The following is a 21,943-nucleotide window of genomic DNA, read 5'->3' on the forward strand; positions in this document are numbered from 1 at the left end:
TGTAAGAGTTAAAACAGAGTAAACATCGCTGAGTACAAAAAACAGTGAAATATAACATAACTGAGTCCAGTAAAAAGTCAAAACAGTGAGGAGATACCAGTAAAAATCCCTGAAGGGTTCAAATAATTGGCACAAGGCCCAAATATGGCATTCAGCCCAAATAATAATGATAACAAATAGATTTCAGTCAAATACGTGGTAAAAAGTCAAATCCCCAATAGTGCACGACGCCATGCTCATCATCAATCAGTGCCTCACCTCAATATAACACTACGATGTGCAATCTGGGGTTTCAAACCCTCAGAAGATCATTTACAATCATTACTCACCTCGAACCGGTCGAGTCTCTAGTTCGCGAAGCCCTTGCCCTCGAATCGTCCTCCACTCATGTCGAATCTATACAAAATTAGAACGAGGACGTCAAAATATGCTAAGGGAACGAAGCCCAAGCAAAAACAATCAATAAACGGCATAAATCCCGAAATTACCAAAACTTGACCCCTGGGCCCACGTCTCGGAATTCAATAATTTTTACATCAATAGATTTCTTATCTCCCCACGAGTTCATACATATCAAAAGTTCTCAAATCCGACCCCAAATGGTTCTTCAAATCCCCGGTTAAAGGTCTAAGTTTCCAATCCCTAGTTTCTTTCCATGATTTCTAGCTCTAATCCATGTAATAATAGCATAGGAACGAGTTTTAGGTCCAAATTCCTTACCTCAATGAAGTTCCCTTGAAATCCCTCTTTCAAATCGCCCAAAAGGTTCTCAAACCGAAGTCAAAAATGGTGAAATAGCTCAAATTCGCAAAATGAAATAACTTATATGTTTTGCCCAGATCTTTTCGCATCTGCGGCACAATACCCGTTTCTGCGGTACTGCATTTGCGGTTAAATCCTCTGCTTCTGCGGAAATCACTTATCCAGCCTAAATCACATTTGCGACCATACTTCCGCTTCTGCGGTCTCTGCTCACCTGACCCTTTTTCGCTACTGCGATGGATCTCCCGCACGTGCGGCGCCGCACCTGCGGTCCATAATACGCAGGTGCGAAAATACCAGAAGCAGCAATTCAGCAGCTGCAACAACAATCCAAACTTCCCGTCAACCATCCGAAATCTTCCCGAGGCCCCCGGGACCTCAACCAAAAGTACAAACATATCCTAATACCTTATTCGAACTTGTTCCAATCATCAAAACACCTCAAACAACAACAAATCACCCAAAACACATCGGATTCAAGCCAAACTTTCTAAAATCTTTTGGATTTCGCTTTTGATCAAAAACCCAACCAAACCACGTCCGAATGACATGAAATTTTGCACACACATCCCAAATAACACAATGGAACTACTGCAACTCTCGGAATTCCATTCCGACCCCTATATCAAAATCTCGCCTACCAACCGGAAATCGCCAAAATATCAACTTCGCTAATTCAAGCCTAAATCTACTTCGGACCTCCAAAATCCATTTCGATCGCACTCCTAAGTCCCAAATCACCTCCCGAAACTAACCGAACCACCAGAACTCACATCCAAGCCCTCTAACATAGAATCCAACATCCAGTTGACTTTTCCAACTTAAACTTCCTTAAAGAAGATTAAGTTTCTCAAATCTTATCAAAATCATTCTGGATTCGATCCGATCAACCCGATACCACAAAACATGGATAAATAAAGCATAATGAAGCAGAAATGGAGAAAACTGAGTGGTAACTCATGAGACGACTGGTTGGGTCGTCACAATTTAGAGATGATATTACTTTAGTTAGGAGAGCTGTTGGTGTAAGTCAAGGAAATAATAGAAGTGCTAGATTAAATGCATTTAAGAAAAAATGTGTACACTATGGACTAAAACCAAGACTCATGCCTGAAGAAATAGTTACTAGGTGGAATTATACTTATTTATTCTTAAGATGTTGTTATAAATATTGAATGCCTATAACTGAAGTTACTAATTCTCATTGTACTGATCCTAACCGTTTGTTAACATCTAAAACTTGGGATGTCATTCATGATTTGGTATAATTTCTACAAAAAATTTATGTGGCTACGCTTGAGTTTTCTGGAGCTTATTATCCTACTATTGCAAATGGTTTAGTTCATATTGCTGAAATGTCACGACCCGAATTTTCCACCCTCGGGAGTCGTGATGGCACCTACTCGTAGAAGCTAGGAAAGCCGTGAAACATAGAAATTCCTAACTCTTTCATTTTTAACCCTTTTTACTCATCTAAATTAACAGGTAATCAGCATTTAAATATTAACGATAAATGAAATCAAGTGGAAGACTTAGTCTAATATAATAACCAAAATTAGTGCTACAAATGTCAACATACGTCTCTACCCGGAATCTGGTGTCACAATATCACGGACCGACTAAGATTACTACAACAAATGTCTGAAAGAAATAAAATCTGTCTCGAAATCAAATGAAAACACAGTACATAATAAGATAGAAGAGAACGTCGGGCCTGCGGACGCCTGCAGGACTACCTCGGGATCTCTAGCTGGACTGAAGGCAGCCTCCCCAAGTGCTACTGTCCAAAAGCTGCTCCGGGATCTGCACATAGTGCAGAGTGTAGCATCAGCACAACCGACCCCATGTACTGGTAAGTGTCTGGCCTAACCCCAACGAAATAGTGACGAGGCTAGGACCAGACCACCAAATAAACCTGTGCAATTATATAATATATAGAGGAAAATAAAACATGAATAAACAATTAAAGATGGAAGGGAGTGCATGTTGCGGGGGAAATATCAAATCCAACAGAAAATTAAGAGAACAATTCAAGATCTACAACAAACAATAATAACACTGTTGCGGCGTGCAACCCGATCCCTATTATTTAACACTGTTGCGGCATGCAACCCGATCCAACTGTATCATTGTTGCGGCGTGCAACCCGATCCATTTATATCATTGTTGCGGTGTGAAACCTGATCCACTATAACATTGTTGCAGCGTGCAACCCGATCCATTTATATCATTGTTGTGGCGTGCAACCCGATCCATATACTTATATTTAACAACAATCATACCAAGAGTCCCGGCAAGGGATCAACAAAGAACTATACTATCCTGACAAAGGATTCGACCGTAAAAAAATAAATACGTCCCGGCATGGGAGAAACAACTATAATCAATCTTATTCCAACATCTAACCATCTCAGCTAACACCAATACTCAATCATAAGTAATTTCCACGAGAACAATCTTAATTCTTGCTCAGTATCGAGAATCATCAATTAAAGTATCCGTAGTATTATTTAAGAACACATTAAATTGCAATTTAAGACTCACGGTCATACTCGACACCAACGTGTAGATACTCGTCACCATGCCTATACGTCGTACTCAACAAGAAGCAAATAGCAAATAGGACTCAACTCCTAATCCCTCAAGCTAAGGTTAGACCAAACACTTACCTCGAACTTCTACGGCCAACTCAAACCTCAAACACCGCTTTTCCTTTTGAATGTGGCTCCAAATCAATTGTATCTAGACATAATCGACTTAATAATATCAATAAATGCTAAACAATCCAATTCCAATGCTTAATTATAGCTTTCTAATCATTCTTCCCAAAAAGTCAAAAATCGACCCCGGGCCCGCTTGGTCAAAACATGAGGTTCGGACCAAAACCCGATCACCCATTCACCCATGAGCCCAAATATATAATTTATTTCGAAATCCGACCCCAAAACGAGTCAAAAAGCCCTAACTCTGCCCAAATCCCTAATTTTCTACCCTTAATCTCATGTTTTAGGTCTAGAAATCTAGTGTGTGTTGATAAAAATGGAAGAAAACAAGCTTAGGATTACATACCTATGAAGCTATGGTGAAGTTCCTCTTCAAAAATCGCCCAAGAAGTGTGGAGAAGATGAAGTTTATCAAAAATGGTGAAATTACCGTAATGCATTATGTTTTTGAACTTAAAAATAGCTGGGCGAATTTGGTCTATGCGTTCGCGACAGGCTCATCGCGTTCGCGATGAGCTAGGCCTGAGAGACTTTCGTGTTCGCGAAAATGGGCTCGCGTTCGCGGACCACTAACTCCTCGAGCCTTCGCGTTTGCGTCCAGGTGGTCGCGTTCGCGATACCAGGACCGTGTTCTCGAAGGGAAGACCCCCCCCCCCCAAAAAAAAAAAAACTTTGCATTCACAAACTGGGTCTCGCGTTCGCGTAGAAGGAAATTTCTTTCAGCATGAATAACTCATCGCATTCGCGAGGGCCCTCCCGCGAACGCGAAGAAGAAAATACCAGAACACCAGAATTGAAAAACCTGCAACTTTTTATGAGTTAAAAACCTTTCGAAACTCACCCGAGCCCTCGGGGCTCCAAACCTAACATACGTACTAACTCAATAATACCATATGAAACAAATTGCCAAAATAACGTCATGAACATCGAATTAAATCTCAAAATCAATGGAATTTCTCAAAACTTCTTTGAACATCAAATTTTGCATTTAAGGTCTAAATCACGTCAAATGGATACCGTTTCTTACCAAACTTTACCGATAACACATATAAATCGTATTGAACCTGTACCGGGCTCCAAAACCATAATACGGGCCCGATACCACAGATTTCACATAGCATTTCACTTTCAAAAACCTTTATATTTTTCAGAAAATAATTTCTTTTAAAAATTTATTTCTCGGATTTGGGACCTCGGAATTCGATTCCGGGCATACGTCTAAGTCCCATATTTTTGCACGGACCCTCCAGGACTGTCAAATCATGGGTCCGGGTCTGTTTACCTAAAATGTTGACCGAAGTCGACTTAAATGCATTTTAAGTCAAAAATTTAACATTTTCACAGATTTTCACATAATAGCTTTCCGGCTACGCACCCGGATTGCGCACGCAAATCGAGATGATGCTGAAAAAGATTTTTTAAGGCCTCGAAACGCAGAATTCATTTTGAAAATAAGTGATGACATTTTGGGCCATCACATGAAATTTCTCTTTTACTATATAATTTGAAGCAGAAAGAAGGATATGCTACTGTTGTTGAATTTATGCTAGATAATTTTAAAAAGTATTTCTACCCAATTCCCTATATTTACCTAATTGATGTTATTTTAAACCCTACTATCAAAATGATAAAGTGTCGCCAATTAATTAAAGCTTTATATACTTATATGGATATTGGACCAACTGAAACTCCTGATATTGACACTTGTATTTATGAGCTACACACACATTTACAAACTTTATTTAATTATTATGCTAACATTGTTGATGCTTCTTCGGTTGTAGATGCAAATACTCCTTCAACTAATACTTCAACATCTAGAACAACTATGGATGATGATGATTGTGTTCAAGATTACCTGATTTGGTCTACACTAGGAGAGCATCAACAAACAAGTAGCAGGAATATTGATGAACTACAATTCTACTTGCAAAAGTCACCAGAGCCCCTCACAAAGGATTTTCTACTGCTGGGTTGGTGGAAGAGAAACTCAAATCAATTTCCTGTTCTTTCGGCCATGGCTCGAGACATGCTAAATGTGCCGATTTCAACAGTCGCATCAGAGAGAGTATTTAGCCAAGCAAGGCAGCAGCTAGGAGATACCCGTCATTCATTGGGCAGCAACGCTTTGAAAATTCTAGTGTACTTCAGAGATTGGATAAGATCAGAACGGCGAAATCAAGGGCGTGCTGAGGTAGACGAAGAGGAGGACCAAGAAATTGGAGATATAATGATTTATGGTTCCGATTCAACCAATGCCGGAAACCTAGAACCTCATGTTGACATGGAAGAACTTACAAAAAAGATGCAAAATATGTGATGTGCTATTTCTTATTTTTTATAGTTGTTGTAAACTTTTAATTTGCAAGTTCAAAAATCAAAAAATCAAAAAAGAACTTGCAAATTAATTTGATGTATTAAGAATATAAAATGAAAGTCTTCGGAGTTTGTTCCTTACATATTGCTTATTGGTCTTATTGAATAATTTTTTGTAGCCACTTACTTTCTAATTTTAATTTTATAATTTTAAAATACAAATTTCAAATTTAAAACCTTAACTTTAAACTTCAAAGTTTAATTCTAAGCCTTAAAAATTTGCAAATACTTAAGTATCAATAACATTGAATAAGAAAAATCAAATTTAATTAGAAAAATACAGTAGCCCGGCCTGCCCGAACCCGCTTAGCCCGAACCCGAACGGGCCCTAAAAACCCGAAATTTCCCAACCCGCCCCAGCCCGTTATCCCAGCCCGCTAAACAGTCCGTCCGCTAATCGAACGGGTTAAAATTTTTCCCGTTCAATCCGTCCCAACCCGCCCAATAAACAGGTATAGACTTACCTGAAAATAGTATATGAAAACTATGGCACTATGATCTTTTGAGAAATACTTCTCAGCCAAACATACATCTACATGTCCAGATATTATTGAATCTTATACTTGTTGATGTCATCCCTTATTTAGTTCATTTGAACATAAGAAATGATAAGTTGTATGATTAATTTTTCCATCTTTTCTACCAGGTTAGTCTGAACAATATGTATATAGAGACATGTTTATGGAGATCAATAACAACAATTAAAACAGTTATTCAAGGAGTCGAAAGACTCAGAATTTGCTTTGACAAAGTTAATCCTTTAATTGTTTTGTACCTATTTTATTGTAATGCTGCATGTTTATTTATGCTCTACTCCGAATTTGTTATGATTAGGAATATTGTCCTAATCCATTTAGAAAATATTTTTTCCTTAACTGTAAACCTTTCTGCAACTCTGGTGGAGTAGCTCTATCCATGTATAACAGAGATGAGGATTTCTTTACATGATATTTATTCAAATTTAACTAACGAAATTTCTTAGTCTACACACTGTTTTGGTATCACTTTGTTGATTAGTGTTAAAATAGCGGGTTACCCATTTTATTTGACGTAAAATATTTGAATTATACTACCAAAAGCTATAAAAAAGAAAAAGATATTTTATCTTTTGTTCTCATTTTTTTCCTTTTCATTTTAACAATCATTTTTCCACTAATGTGCTACATGACATGCATTCACAATGAAATCTGAAAAGATACAATTGGTCTACTTAATAGATTTGTAATTTTGTATCGTTTTTTTATTTTATTCCTAACTGTTTCTTTTATTTTATTTATTTGAATAATATGTATTAATTTCTACAAGATTCTTTTATATATCGCTAACTCAGTATGGTTTTATGCGTTATACATAGAGTTTGTTTCTAACATAATTTGGATTGGCCGACCAAGTAATTATTTTCACTACAATCATTCTTATAATGTTTACAAGAATTATAAAAAGATAAGTATGCGTTTCTTCTTATTGTTTATTTTCCTATTTTGTGTGTCTTTCTCTTTTATATATAGCCTTATATATTTATTTTTTAAATATAAATTTTAGCATTTCAAAGAATTTTTAGACTACAAAGGAGACTTATAACATAGTTGTTTGAACTAATTATATATATATTTCTTATTTCACACCGCGCGAAGCGCGGCTATTTCATTAGTGATTAAATAAATACTCGGCTCACTCTAATTAAAAATGTTTTTTACTCTAATAAAACATCGAGCACGCGAGTTGGGGGTTTGCGCAAAGAAGAAACCTTACATTTGGCGAAGTCAAAAGAATTGCCGATTCAATTGGCAAAATGCTATGAACCCAAAACCGAATTACTTCTCATTTGTTTCTTGGCGATTTTTCCTTGTATCTTTACATAAATTTGACACCAATTTCTTTTAACTCTACATCCCTATTCTCAAAGTGGTAATTATTTCTTAAGTGGATTAGTTCTGAAATAGTTGACCATCTTAACAAGAACCATTATCCTCAAAATTACTTTGGTTGGTTTCATTTTAATAAGGAAATTTTACCTCTTATAATAAACTTTACGTTCTATTTATTATAAATAAAAACTCTTTTAAGATATTATTTTTTATAGCTACTTTTTAGATTTTATAGCAAAATATGTATTTATGGTCACTTCCTACCGTTAAGCCATTAAATACACTATCTAATATTTTTCTCTCTCATTCTTTCAGTTTATTCTCTCCCAAAATCACGACATAGTATCTTATTCTCTCTCCACGATCTCTCTCCTCTCTCCTCTCTCCTCTCTCCTCTCTCTAAGCGACATGGAGACCTAGCAGGTGCCATGGCCGTGTAGCATTCATCGCACGTTCCTATCCATTCATTTCCTGATGAGTTCATCCATACAAAATAGCAATTTTTATTCATATTTGGCACATAAACATTTATTCGATATGCAAGCTCCAAATTTCTCTCCTAGCTCTCTCCTTTATCAGCGCTATTGTCTCCCTCAATTTTCAATATTTTTTACTCCAAAAAGTTGTGATAAGTGTTAAAATTTTAGGTTTTGGCTGGTTAAAGCTTATTTTTTTTCTCTTCAATAGTTTTTTTGAATATTCACCGTTGTTAGGTTTTCTGCAGAATACCCACTAAAGCACTCAATTTCGAAGGGCCATCTCTCAATACTATAAAAGTTTATTATGTTTTCCGCAGAATACCCGCTAAAGCACTCAATTTCGAAGGGTCATCTTTCGATTTGCAAATCACTCAAGAGGAACCTGTATTTGCAGGTTCATTAGCAACCATTGAAGTCGAAAGGAGAACAAAAATACGCAGTGACCCTAATGTAGATGTATTTCTATGTATTCGAGTTTGGATACATTGATTTTAGTTTGTATAGTGATTTTCTCTTCTTGTATTTAGATGTATTTATATGTATTCGATATACACTGATTTTTATATTGTATAGTTATTTTTGATTGTTGTATTTAGATGTATTTATATGAATTTGAGTTCATACAATAACATTTTTAAATACATTGTTAGTTCTATCATTTTGATGTTATTTATCAATTAATTATGCATTCAATCTAACTGTATTCATTTGTATTTTTAACCTAACTGTATCAATTTGTATTTAAAACAATAATACAGTGAAATACAATAAAATACTCTCAATACAAATAGAAAATCAATAAATACAACTAATGAAATATACTCAATAAAGCAGTAACACTATGTATTAAGAATAAATAAAATATTATGAATACAAAAATAAACTTGAATACATCGAACACAACTATTAGATACAATAGAATACACGCACTAGGTTTATTATGAAATATGCAGGCAGTAGGTTACTATTACAGGTTGTATCTGGCATAAATACATGATGTATTCATATACAGAAAATAAAATTTCAAAGTATTTTTGTAGATACTTGTATCAATTCCGAGCAAAACCTCGAACAATGTCAGGAAAAAAAACCTCAAACTGTATCAGAAAAAAGAGGGACCGAAACTCTGAAGAATGCTCTATATTTTGTGTTTAGCGTCTGATAAATCTTCTTATTAATTGGATTGATAATGTTGTGTGTTATAATTGATTTAAGTGAGTTATATTAGGAGTGTATCACATTAAATTAGCAGCTTTCTGTTATTAAACAACTGGAGAGACCTATTATTATGTTGTATTCATGAATACATGGTATGGACACATGTGAATACAACAGCAGACAGTTGTGCTGCCTTGTTTTTTAGCCGATTTTTACTACTGTATTCATGAATACAATAGCTCGAATACATCGAATACATTACCATAACAATTGAAAGATAGCTACGGAAAGCAATTATGTCTATGGTAGCTATAGAAAATTAATAACCACTAAACAATAGTCATTTATGAAAATTCGTCTTTTAATAATTGACCAAAATATACTCACAGTTGGTTAAATAGAAGTAATATAAAGAGTTCTACATCACAATAATATTATACAATTCATTTGTTAAGATATTAAAAGACTACAATCAAAGGATACTTAGGACCCGTTTGGCAATAAGAAAAATTTCACTTTTTTAGATTTTCTTTTTTACTTTTTCTAAAATTAGTGCTTGGCCATGAAAATTTCAAATTTCACTTGAAGTTGAATTTCAGAATTTTTCGAAAATTTGAAAAACTCCAAGAAATGTTTTTCAAAATTTTCATTTCAACTCACTCATTAAAATTTAAAAACAACTCCAAATGTATTCATGTCCAAATACAACTCTAATTTTCAAATATCATTTTCACTTGAATTCCCCCCAACTTTTTTCCGGAATTTCACGATTCTTATATCCAAACACCTACTTAATTAATGCTAATATATATTGAGTTAGTAAATTATATATCAACTTTTAATTAAGTTAAAATCTCAATAGCAAAACAAAATAAGTTTCAAAATTAGTATAACTAAGTAAAAAATTGTTTTTACATCACGAAGGGAGGGAGAGGCCGTTGGTGACATAAGTCAAAAAGAATTGGGCTTATTTTGCAATTCCATTAATTTCCTCTACGAGAATGAGTAAAAGGGTAAACTCGTCTTTACATAATCACCACCTATCCTAAAAAGGCAGTATCCTCATTTCTCCTCCGCTATCACTTGGAAAACTTTTCACTCCACTTGGCTCCCTTTCAATCCTACACCATGGCCACGCGCCACCTTCTCAACCTCACGCGCCGCTCTCGAATCAATCGTTTTTCTCTTCTACCACCATGTCTAACACTGTCTTCCCGATCCACCACCTCCGTAACCACCTCACCCCCTTCCTCCCCACCCTCCCCACCTCCCCCAGACTTCATGATCTACGATCGCTTAGCTGAACAAGTCAAATCAAAGATCAAACGCCTCGAAGACCCTAACCCTAGGTTCCTCCAGTACAATTCCCCGCACCCTACGGTAGCGGATCACACCTCAATTCTCTCATCACCGGAGACTAAAATCACTACTCTCCCTAACGGCCTACGTGTCGCTACTGAATCGAACCTGTCATCCTCAACGGCTACCGTCGGAGTTTGGATCGACGCTGGATCTCGATTTGAGACGGAGGAGAATAACGGCGTCGCGCATTTCCTTGAGCATATGATTTTTAAGGGAACGGAGAAACGGCCTATTAGGGCATTGGAAGAGGAAATTGAGAATATGGGAGGGCATTTGAATGCGTATACTTCTAGGGAACAGACTGCGTATTTCGCTAAGGTTTTGGGATCTGATGTGCCAAAGGCGATTGATATACTTGGGGATATTTTGCAGAATTCGCTTTTGGAGGAAGATAAGATTGTTCGGGAGCGTAGTGTGATTCTTCGGGAAATGGAAGAGGTATGAGGAAAACAGCTAATCTTTCTCTGATTCACAATGTGTACTGGAATTAGTCTTACTTTGTTATGATTTATTATTGTTCTCCCTCTACCCCGAAAAAGTGACGGGACAAAGCTCGAAGTATCTATGTTTGGCCTTAATTCGGATATCTGACCACACTTTCTGAAATAAAACTTACTTGATTCGAAACTAGCATACAAGCAAAAGATAAGGCACAATGGAAGAAAAAGATCTATATAGGAATACCTGTTAGTAGAGAATATGTTTTAGTCATGTTAGCAGTTCTACCTTACGTCCCATGTTTTTTAGGAATTTTCTAGCCTTTTTATTTTATTGGCATGAGATGAGTTTAAATGGGGTAACACGGTCAAATGAGGATTCATAAAGCCAATACCTCAACTTGTTTGGGATTGATGCATTGTTGTAGAAACTAGTACTTCAAAACAATCTTTTACAATCAATAAGTAATATCTTGGAAGTGTGTGAAAAAACTGCAGTTAAAGAAAAGATAGATTGATTCCCTGAATATTGATAGTTTACTCCTTTAAAATGGGACCGAGGGAGTATCAGTTATTCTTAAGCTTTGTAAAAAGAAATTATTCTTATGTTGAAGAAAGTATGATTGAAATGATAGTTAGAGCAAAAGAATTTGGGGATGCAATTATCATATAAATACACCAAGGCCATGGTTCTCGAGAGGTTTAAGTGATTCTTTGAGCTGGAAGAAGAAATTGCTGCTTGTAGGAGCTTTTTTAATTTCTAATCCAACTGAAGTTAATGATTTAGAGTACTTATCGTTTAGTTGGTAAGTTGGTTATTTAAGTTGGATAGATAACCAGAAACTAGCACCCTGCTCTACCAATTTGATTCAGATTATAGTGAGTTTACTTTGTGCTTGTATGTTCTACCTTTTTAGCTTTCAGAACAGTAGTTTAAGGATAACATTCAAAATGATTTTGTCAAAGCAAATATCTGCAGAGCCTCGGTGAAAGCTGTTACATTTATCTAAAAGTCCTTGAGACCATTTATAATGAGATGAAAACGTGCCATGACGGTTCTGCTTGCCTATTTGGGCAAGATACAATAAATTTGGTGAATCTGATCATGTAGAGTTAGATTAAGAGCTCATCCATATCGCGTGCAGTGTGCTCCAGTGTTTTTGAGAGTGAGAAGCGCAAAAAAGCAACAGGGGCTCGCCTCGCTTCATAAGTTAAGCGCAATTTTTAAATAACACAAAGTAAACCTTGCAAGGTGGGGTTGCTCTGATGGTAAGCAACATCCACTTCCAACCAAGAGGTTGTGAGTTCGAGTCTCCCTAAGAGCAAGGTGGGGTTGCTCTGATGGTAAGCAACATCCACTTCCAACCAAGAGGTTGTGAGTTCGAGTCTCCCTAAGAGCAAGGTGGGAAGTTCTTGGAGGGAAGGATGCCGATGGTCTATTTGGAAACAGCCTCTCTACCCCAAGGTAGGGGTAAGGTCTGCGTACACACTACCCTCCTCAAACCCCACTAAGTGGGATTATACTGGGTTGTTGTTGTTGTTGTAAACCTTGCAAAGAGACAAACATATATTTATAACATATATATGTTATGAACCCTGCAAAGAGATAAACTGAAAATACAACACATACACACACAGTGGACCACAAGGGTCTATCGTACGCAAACTTACCTTGCATTTCTACAAGAGACTATTTCCACGGCTCGAACCCGTGACCTCCTGGTCACATGACATCAACTTTACCAATTACGAAATGAGTAAAACCTTAATTAAATTAAATTTAATAACTGAAATCAGTCACATCTCAAAGAAAACTGAAAAAACTGAAAAAAAATAATAATTATTATGTTTAATATACTAAAATCAGCAAAGCATCATCATTTCAAAATATAATAATTAAGTTTATAAACTGAAATACACACAAAAATTAATAAATGAAGGCTAAATAAGAAGAATAAAAGGGAAAAAAAGGATCACTGCCTACCCTAGCAGTGAGCAGTCGACGGGAAGAAGAAGAAGAAGAAAGAAGAGAGAAAAAAAGGAGAAGAAGAAATTACCCGGAGGCTGGACGGACTAGCAGTGATGCTCGATTGAATGGAAGAAGAGAAGAAATGTCTTTACTTTGGGGTCTATGTTTTGTATAATATAAAAAAGACCCAATCTCTTTTTAAAAAACAATTGACCCCTTTTGACTGACGCGATCGCTTTTTCGCTTCTCGCTTCAGGTGTTGAAGCTATCGCTTTTGATGGTCGAGTCGCCTCAGCTTCAAAAAAGCGATGAGCTGTCGCTTCTCGCTTAAAGCGACAAAGCGATCGCTTTTTTAAACACTGATGTGCTCCGCATTTGCTGGTGTATAGTTTTCTAATTTTTGGCATGATGTGTTGTCCTTTATGTTATTCTTGGCTGGTCGAAGTGGTATTTCATGTTAATCTTTAGCCTGTGCAGAAACAGGCTATATATGACATGAAAACTGCATGTATTTTTGTCACTTTCTTAAAACCTGCTTTCATTTCTCTGCTGTCTGAAAAGTTAGGAGTTGGGGGACTTGGTGATTGAAACTGGCACATGATTGGGAATGCAAAAGTTTTTTGGTGCTACAGAAAGTATCCTCTTTTGGATGAATGGTTGTACAAAAAATGTTTGAGCCATTTTATCATTTCAATGCACTGTAAGGGGTCGTTTGGTAGGGTGCATAAGAATAATGTTGAATAGGGTGTATTAGTAAAGCTGGTATTAGTTATGCTTGCATTAGTTATGCTGGTATTAGTTATGCTGGCATATTTCTTATCCATTGTTTGGTTTGATGTATTAAAGCATTGTGCAATTTCTAAAAGAATTGTTTGTTTACAAAAATGCCCTCAAAAGCAATCCATCACTTTAACTTTCTAAATGAAACATATGTTGAGAAATATTTTTATCGCAAAAAGTTTTTAAAAAATTATTTAATTTGTCTACCTATATTGTAAAATAGAACTAAATATTTATTTATAAAAAAGGAAATATGCTAAGTATTTATTTATTTACTAGGGCTATAATTTTATTTCTCATTATTTGGATTATTTTAAACTTCCATCAAGATAATAACTAGCATATTTTAATCAAGCATAAATGTTGAAGGACAATTTTGTCTTTAACTAAGCTAATGCATGCATTAAAACCTATTGCATTGCTAATACCATTGTTTTCTTTGCATTAGTTATGCATAGGATAATACCAAATAGGATGTATAACTAATGCTTGCATAACTAATGCATAGGTTCAAAATGTCTACCAAACAATGTATTATTAATACACAAAGTTAATGCATGCATTATTTTATCTAATGCATCCTACCAAACGACCCCTAATTGATTGTACAAGATGTTTACACATATTGAGATATCTGATTTTGTTCACTGGAGAACGGCGGGATAGGCTAGGCGAGATTTAAAAGCTGTAGAGAACGACCATCTTATTAAGAGGAATTTGCAAATTTATGATTGATTAAAAGAATTTACAAATGGATAGAAAATTGTCACTAACAAATTCTTAGCTGATGAAATGGTTAATTGATTAAAAAGAAAGGGAAATTTTGGCGGAGTATGTGCTGATCAATCAAATTGCCAATAACTTGGTCAATATTTTTTCTTTTTGGACTTGATATTATCTCTAGCTTCATTCCTGTAGCCAGTGTTATAGTGTTCCCCGCTGTTTTCTCAGAGGCTATCTTTGCTTGCAAATCATTTTGGCTCGTAAATCTGTAGGTGGACAATGGTCAGTAATTGAAATGATTTCAAAATGCTGGTATGCCTAGTTAGTACCTAGTCAGACTAGACAATAACCTCTTTAGCTTCTCCAATGATGGATGACTGTAGCTGTCCATGTAATGTGTCGTTGGTTTGCTTACAATTCATATCTGTTAAAGAGGTGTTATTGTTCATGTTAAGTCAGGTAGGTTTCCTTATGTTACACTGTTAATTCATCTTTGTAGTTTATTAGAGGAGTTTGTATGTGTACTCTGCTAGTAATTGTAGTATGTGACAATATCTGCTTCTGCTTTCTCTCTTAAGTGCGAAAATTTTCTTTAATCGCAATATTTACCAGTCTCCATGTTGGACAATCTTCTTGTAGGTGGAAAAACAACCGGAGGAAGTCATCTTTGACCAGTTACATACTACTGCATTCCAGTACACTCCATTGGGTAGAACTATTCTTGGACCTGCCCAGAACATTGAGAAAATGACAAGAGATCATATTCAAGATTACATTTCAACCCACTATGGTGCTCATAGAATGGTACAGAACCTGCCATAGCTGATGTAGTATCTGTTGGTGACTTCCTTACTAATTTTCTCACCTCTATTTCTAAATTGAATTTCATTGTTTTCATCTGGGGCCATGTCCTATCTTCTCTATAGGAGGAAAGATTGAATGATCCCATTTTTGCTCTTCCTTTTATCAAAATGAATGACAGTTAATCGTTTGCCAGTGTGGTGTTACATTACTTTCCATTCCAAGCCCTAATCATAGATATCTCAAATACAGAAAAGATCATGTGTACGTGAAAAGGGGGGAGTTAAAGGTTTGTTAGTTATGTTCTCAAGCAACTTGTGCCAGACTAAAAGCGACATTTAACTCTTTGCTGTAGGTAATTTCTGCTGCTGGAGCTGTGAAGCATGAAGATGTCGTTGAGCTAGTGAAGAAACATTTTACAAAACTATCATCTAATCCTATTACCACTTCCCAATTGGTAGCAGATGAGCCAGCAATATTTACAGGTTCAGAGGTGTGGATTCACTGCTTAGTTTTTACTTTTTTCATTTTATGTGCTTTACTTCTACATCTTTACTGATTTTGTCCTCCTGCATAAATAGATACGTATCATTGACGATGATCTGCCTCTTGCTCAATTCGCTGTTGCATTTAGTGGAGCATCATGGACAGACCATGATTCCATAGCTTTGATGGTCATGCAACAAATGCTGGGATCATGGAACAAAACTTCAGGAGGCGGGAAGCACATGGGGTTGGTCCTTCTCATTTACTTACGCAACAAACAAATTACTTTTATATGCTTCAAGAAAAAAAAATTCTAGCCGGCAGCCAATGTGGCCCTTACAGAAAAGACAATAGTGTTTGTTGTTTCTTAATGCCTCATCTATTAGTTCCATGTAAAGGCATTTCTGGGCGTTTGGAGATTTTGATTAAATTGTTCTGTTTTCCACAAAATAGAAAGTTGTTGAATTTGCCTTGCTAATTTCTCTTATTTCATTGGTAATTCTTTGAACAGTTCAGAGCTTGTCCAAAGGGTGGCCATTAATGAAATAGCTGAGAGTGTGATGGCATTTAACACCAACTATAAAGACACAGGGATGTTTGGTGTCTATGCTGAAGCCAAGGTCAGTGACTTCAGATATATGGTTCCTACATGCTTGGAAAAACCAATGCTTCCTTTTCTCTCAGATTCCACATGTATATAGAAGTGTTGAGGAGTTCCTGCTTATCTTGAATTACTCTAGTATTAGCCTCTTTTTTTTTCCTCTTGGAAGTTTTTTTCACTCAAACTATTTGTTTCACTTGAATGGTTAGGTAAAACTACCAATCTGTGTATATTAACTTTGTCAGCTGGTCTTCTCCTTTTGGTGCAATTTTTATTGGTCAGTGGAAGGGAATGTGTGCATTTAGACCTGGAAACCTAAGTCCATTATGTTGGATTAGTAAGAGCAAGTACTCCCAAAAGAATTTGGCTTCTTCCCTGCCTCTCTTTTGCTATGAACTCGTTGGGCCTTCTTCTTCTGTTTGTGAAATACCTATAAAGTATTCTTTTGTGCTGAACAGATTTCGGTATCACTATTTTTTGAAACTTTGATGATAATCAAAGAATCTCGGGCAAATCTTTAAATAAGAAACTATAAGAGATGGATATTTCCCAAAGACGAGGCTAAATTATTGGAGGGCATCAGTCGTTGCTCTTTCTTTTTCGTCTCCGGCTTTTCTTGTGGACGGTCTTTGTATGCTTGGATTACTAATTTAACAGTGCTGAATTGATTTGGAGAAATTGTGGGTGTCCATGCTGCTCATTGTGTGTAGAAACACATAGGAATGTCGATGAAATACTTAAGGTTGGGATTACGCATTCATTGGAGAGGGAGATTGGTTCCTTAAAGGAGCATTTAGAGGTTATCCTAGCTGAAATGGGCTGGGAAATTAAGTAAACTTGAGATGTTCTGGAGGATTTGTGGTGGGCGAAGCTGGCTTTGATCCTTTAAAAATCTTGTAACAACGTGGCTGTGAGAAGCTTTTGGTGAAGTCCAGTCTAGTCACTTAAGCTTCTATGATCTTCCTTGGTCTAGGATCTCTTCTAATTCTGATCCAGAATATGCTAGTTTTGAGGATGATAAAACTGAGAAATCAAACACAAGTAATGACTTTAATATACCTACATTCCAGGAAATTGTGCACCACAAATAAGAGTCCCGATTCAGCTGTCCGTTCTGAAGATCTCTATGGGTTAATGTTTTTGTCATATAAACAGATCGTATTTTGGTGAAGCAAAGATAAATTCTCCCTCCAATATCACCAAAAATAAAATAGCTCAATCAGCTCAGTTGTAATTTTGAAATCCAGAGGTCATGTAGTTGTGCTGATTGATTATTGTAATCAATAAAGAGAACATTGAAAATTTTAGGTTATTGTTTCTTTTCTGAACATCTCATGTCTTTTTGTTGCCTGTCCTCTTTGCTCCCAACTACATAGAAAAAATTGAGGATGAACAGAAATGAAAAGAAGAAAGGAAAAGTTATAGAATCTACATTATGTGGAACCTTTAGTTACACTCAACATACAGTTTTTGGTGGCGATCTGACATGATTTTCGTGCCTCTCTGATCCGACACGCCCCCACATCTTTGGAATAGAGTGCAACACGTGATGTGTAGGTTAGGCGTATGTCACGGATTCGAACCTTTAAGTGGAGAAGGGTAGAAGGGCGGGACCATTATCGGATTATCCAATGTGTCTTGAACTGTGCGCCAGTAACCCTCAGGGATTTCTCGGTTATAAAAAAATAAAAAAAAAAGAGACACCGTCTCCGGTCAGTACGAAAGAGTTGCCTCTCAGTGTATACTTTTTATTTCGCGTAATCTTCTGAGAGAGTTGATGGTCCGTCCTCCGTCAGTGAGAGAGACTTCTCCTTCGTTGAGATAGATGCAGCAAGATAGCTCAGAGGCAACTCTTATCACTAGGGTTATGTTTAATTGGAAAAAAAAGGTTTTGCTTAATTTTGAGATGAACTGGAAAACAGATTGCAATACTTTAATAGGGGTGGATTGCCAATAATAAATTATGAATCAGGATATCTAAGACAATTAAGTTTAAAAGAAATTTGTGTTAGCGTGATACACACGACGAGAAAACAGAGTTACGCTCACTTGCATCATGCTTAGAGGTTAATAACTATGATGTTTTAATGATATAGAAGCATATTTGCACAACCCCAGAATAACCTGATCCCTTTACTTGTAGCAGTGCTTCTATCTGCATCCTTGAATCCTTGAATTTATGGGAAAGCGAAGCTGACCTATATATTCGTGCTCATATTTAATACCCACACCTGAGTCTGTGTAACATAGTATAGAATACATCTATTGCTTGTCAATTCTGTTTAGAGAGAAATTTCCAGTACCTCTGTTTATCCAAATCTCAACTATTCCTGTATCATTAACTTCATATTTGATGAGATTTGCTGTTTTGTGGTCATTGAACTTTTGTTATCGCGGTTCATTAGTTCTCCTGTGAATTGGGAACTGGGTAAGGCCATTCCTGAATTTACATTAGTAATTTGAAATGTAAAAGCTAGTGATTTAAAATCATATTTCGTTGTACAATTTAGAGGCAGTTTTTTTTTAAATTCTGCTCAATTAAGTAACTGTGATTCTAATAATTGTTGTATTAGTAAGATTGCTATTTGAAGCATTTCAAATTCTTCATAACTTGAGAAATTGTCATCCCTTTGATTAGTGTTTCTTAAATTATGTCAATTTAGAGAAGGGTAGCGAATTGAAAAACTTGTTCCCTTCCACTAAGTGACCTATGCATAGGCCTGAAACTTTACTCATCCATGTTTTCTGCTTGTTACAGCCTGATTGCTTGAGTGACTTAGCTTATGTCATCATGCAAGGGATATGCAAGTTATGTTATAGAGTGTCAGAAGCTGATGTCATTCGTGCACGTAATCAGGTATTCGTTTACTCCTCAGCTATTCTTTTGGACCTATTTTAAAGGAGAGCTTTTTGCCTCTATTTAATTTGAAGGGACCTTTCCCTGTTGACTGGCATGTCTTTTTAGCAATATCAAGAACTTATATTTTATGTACTTAATTTCTGCAGCTCAAATCTTCTTTGATGCTCCACATTGATGGATCGGGCCCTACTGCTGAAGACATTGGACGGCAGGTAAAATCAAGTAGAAAGTATTTGTAACTAGAAACAAGCACAGGAGAGAGTATTTGGCTCCTTAGGTCAGAGACATTTTTTAGTCTCCTTGCTCTTAACTTCATGAAATAAAGTTACTATCATCATAAAAAATAGAATAAGGCTCTGCTGTAGAATGAAATAGAGGGAGCAGTAGCTCCTCCAAAGCCAACCAAGAAGAAAACAAGGATAAGAGTTCAAGAAGAATTTGGGAAGAAAATATTCTCTTGGTTCTCCTGATTTAAAAAATACGGGGCGAGAAGGGAGTAGGAAGAAAATGGAAGGAAGACTCCATCAGTCACAAATTAACTGGAATTTTCTTCCGAGGCTTAGGCTGTAAATCAAAGATATGTTTGGTCCCATAACAGGGAGGGGAAAGGTGAAGGGGAGAGACCTTTTGATTTACTTTCTTTTGCAAATTGTGGGTCATTTGGTTCTGGTTATTAGATGGAAGGAAAGTAAAAGAGATATGCTTCATCTGAAAACCCTTTTCTTTCACTTCTCATCGAAACCTTCATCTTGTAACAACTTCATGTTGAGCTTAAATTAGAGATTAGCATCTTGGCCTTCCAAAAACTAGGTAACAAGACTGACTCTTCTAACATCAATAGACATTTTGTTTCATGACTCTGCTGACAGGGCTCTGGGATCACTTACACATTGTGGCAGAAACGTAGCTTTAACTGTCAATTGTTTGATATTACCGTATTTGAGATGAGTCGGAGGAATCATCGAAAGAAACTAGGAACTAAAAAAACTTGTGCCTAGATGCATTGATGTTACTGTCACTTTCTTCTAAATGAATGGAACCTAGATGGCTAGATGGTAGAAGCTTTGCCGTAGTTAATTCAATTACCCTCTTCAGTATCTGTGTGCTAGATGCTTTGTGGTTAAAAGGATGACCTTTAATGCATTCTTGTCAACTGATGCTACACTTTGAAATTACTAAATTTACTTACAGTTGAAGTTTTTCTCCCTTTCAGTTAATCACGTATGGCCGCAGAATTCCACATGCTGAGTTATTTTCCAGAATTGACAGGGTCGATGCTGACACTGTCAAGCGAGTTGCAAATCGCTTTATTTTCGACAGGGTAAGTCCTTGAGATCTCCAGCACATCTAGTATCAGTCAATAACTATTTAAAGTTTTAACCCATTTTTAAGAGAAATCAAACTATTTGTCATGATACATTTAAGGAAAGTTAGGTTTAATCTAGAGCTTCTTTTCTTCAGTAGTACTGGAATAAAAAATAAGTGATTACACTCGCATTATCTCCCCATGCTGTAGGTTTGTAGGATGTGATTTTTTTTTATTATCTCCCCATGATTTTTTTGGTTTTATTTTATTATACATTGGGGGAGAATTAACTGTAGGATTGAGCCTTCTTTTCTATGCTTTTCCCTCTGTAGGACATTGCAATATCAGCAAGGGGACCGATTCAGGATTTGCCTGATTATAACTGGTTCAGACGCAGGACATACTGGTTGCGCTACTAGATTGCTTATTCTTTCTTCAAGGCTTAAAGTCATTTTGTTTCCAAGTTGGAAGCCTGTCACTGGGCATTATACACATGGTCTACAAAAACACTTAGTTAATAAAATAAGTGACAGATTTTGTTGATCACATTCCTTTTTTTTGTACATGGTGTTAATGACGAGTAGAAAACACTACTTGCGGAAGCCTTTGGCTGTCAGTTCAGTCAGCATAAATTGGATCTTTTTCTTATGCAATATATTACGAAAATTGCATTGGATATTCTCCCTGTATTAGAATCATTTGGGTAAAGTATGCCGTTGGTGGTACTGGTTTTGTTATGCGTACGCGTGAAGTGATCTCTCTATCTCTCTCTCATCGTTTTCTTGTGGCAGAATGCTTCGTTTTAACCCTTTTAAATTCTGTGGGGTGTAAGCACCAAGTTACAGGGATTAGGTGGGTCATCCCAGTATTAAATTTGTCGTCGTGGGTATTAGTTAAAACATGGACAACATTTATACCAAAATAATGAGATTCTCAATCTCATATAGAAGGTGGGATTATCTATTTTGGTTATAATTCCAGGATTATAATCGTGGGATAACCTGATTCTGAACCAAATGATGCTAACTGCATTTATATGAATCTTCTACGGTTTAATATACATTTGTGGTTGGGTACATCTGAAGAGTCTGTTATATGTAGCTTACACTTTGCACCTAAAAAATGGCTAATCGAACTCACTTTTATGTCTTATATGTATACTTCAAACAAGTAATTTCTCCATATGTTAAGAACTGAAAATCAAGGTATAGCTTTATATAATGCTGGTGAGAATAGAAATCTGAATGTTAAC

The 21,943-nt window shown here is 36.2% G+C and overlaps 1 protein-coding gene across 1 annotated transcript; it reads left to right on the forward strand.

Annotated features, from left to right (window-relative positions):
• The first annotated feature begins 10,436 nt into the window (after positions 1–10,436).
• On the forward strand, positions 10,437–21,428 carry LOC104225670 (probable mitochondrial-processing peptidase subunit beta, mitochondrial). The gene is made up of 9 exons (XM_009777516.2): positions 10,437–11,166; positions 15,277–15,441; positions 15,794–15,931; positions 16,020–16,171; positions 16,436–16,544; positions 19,284–19,382; positions 19,532–19,597; positions 20,599–20,706; positions 21,024–21,428. Exons 1-9 carry the CDS (start codon positions 10,495–10,497, stop codon positions 21,108–21,110), a joined length of 1,596 nt encoding a protein of 531 aa, XP_009775818.1. The 5' UTR covers positions 10,437–10,494; the 3' UTR covers positions 21,111–21,428.
• Positions 21,429–21,943: the final 515 nt, after the last annotated feature.

This window comes from Nicotiana sylvestris, chromosome 10 (genome assembly GCF_000393655.2).
Source record: "Nicotiana sylvestris chromosome 10, ASM39365v2, whole genome shotgun sequence".
NCBI classification, from domain to species: Eukaryota; Viridiplantae; Streptophyta; class Magnoliopsida; order Solanales; family Solanaceae; genus Nicotiana; species Nicotiana sylvestris.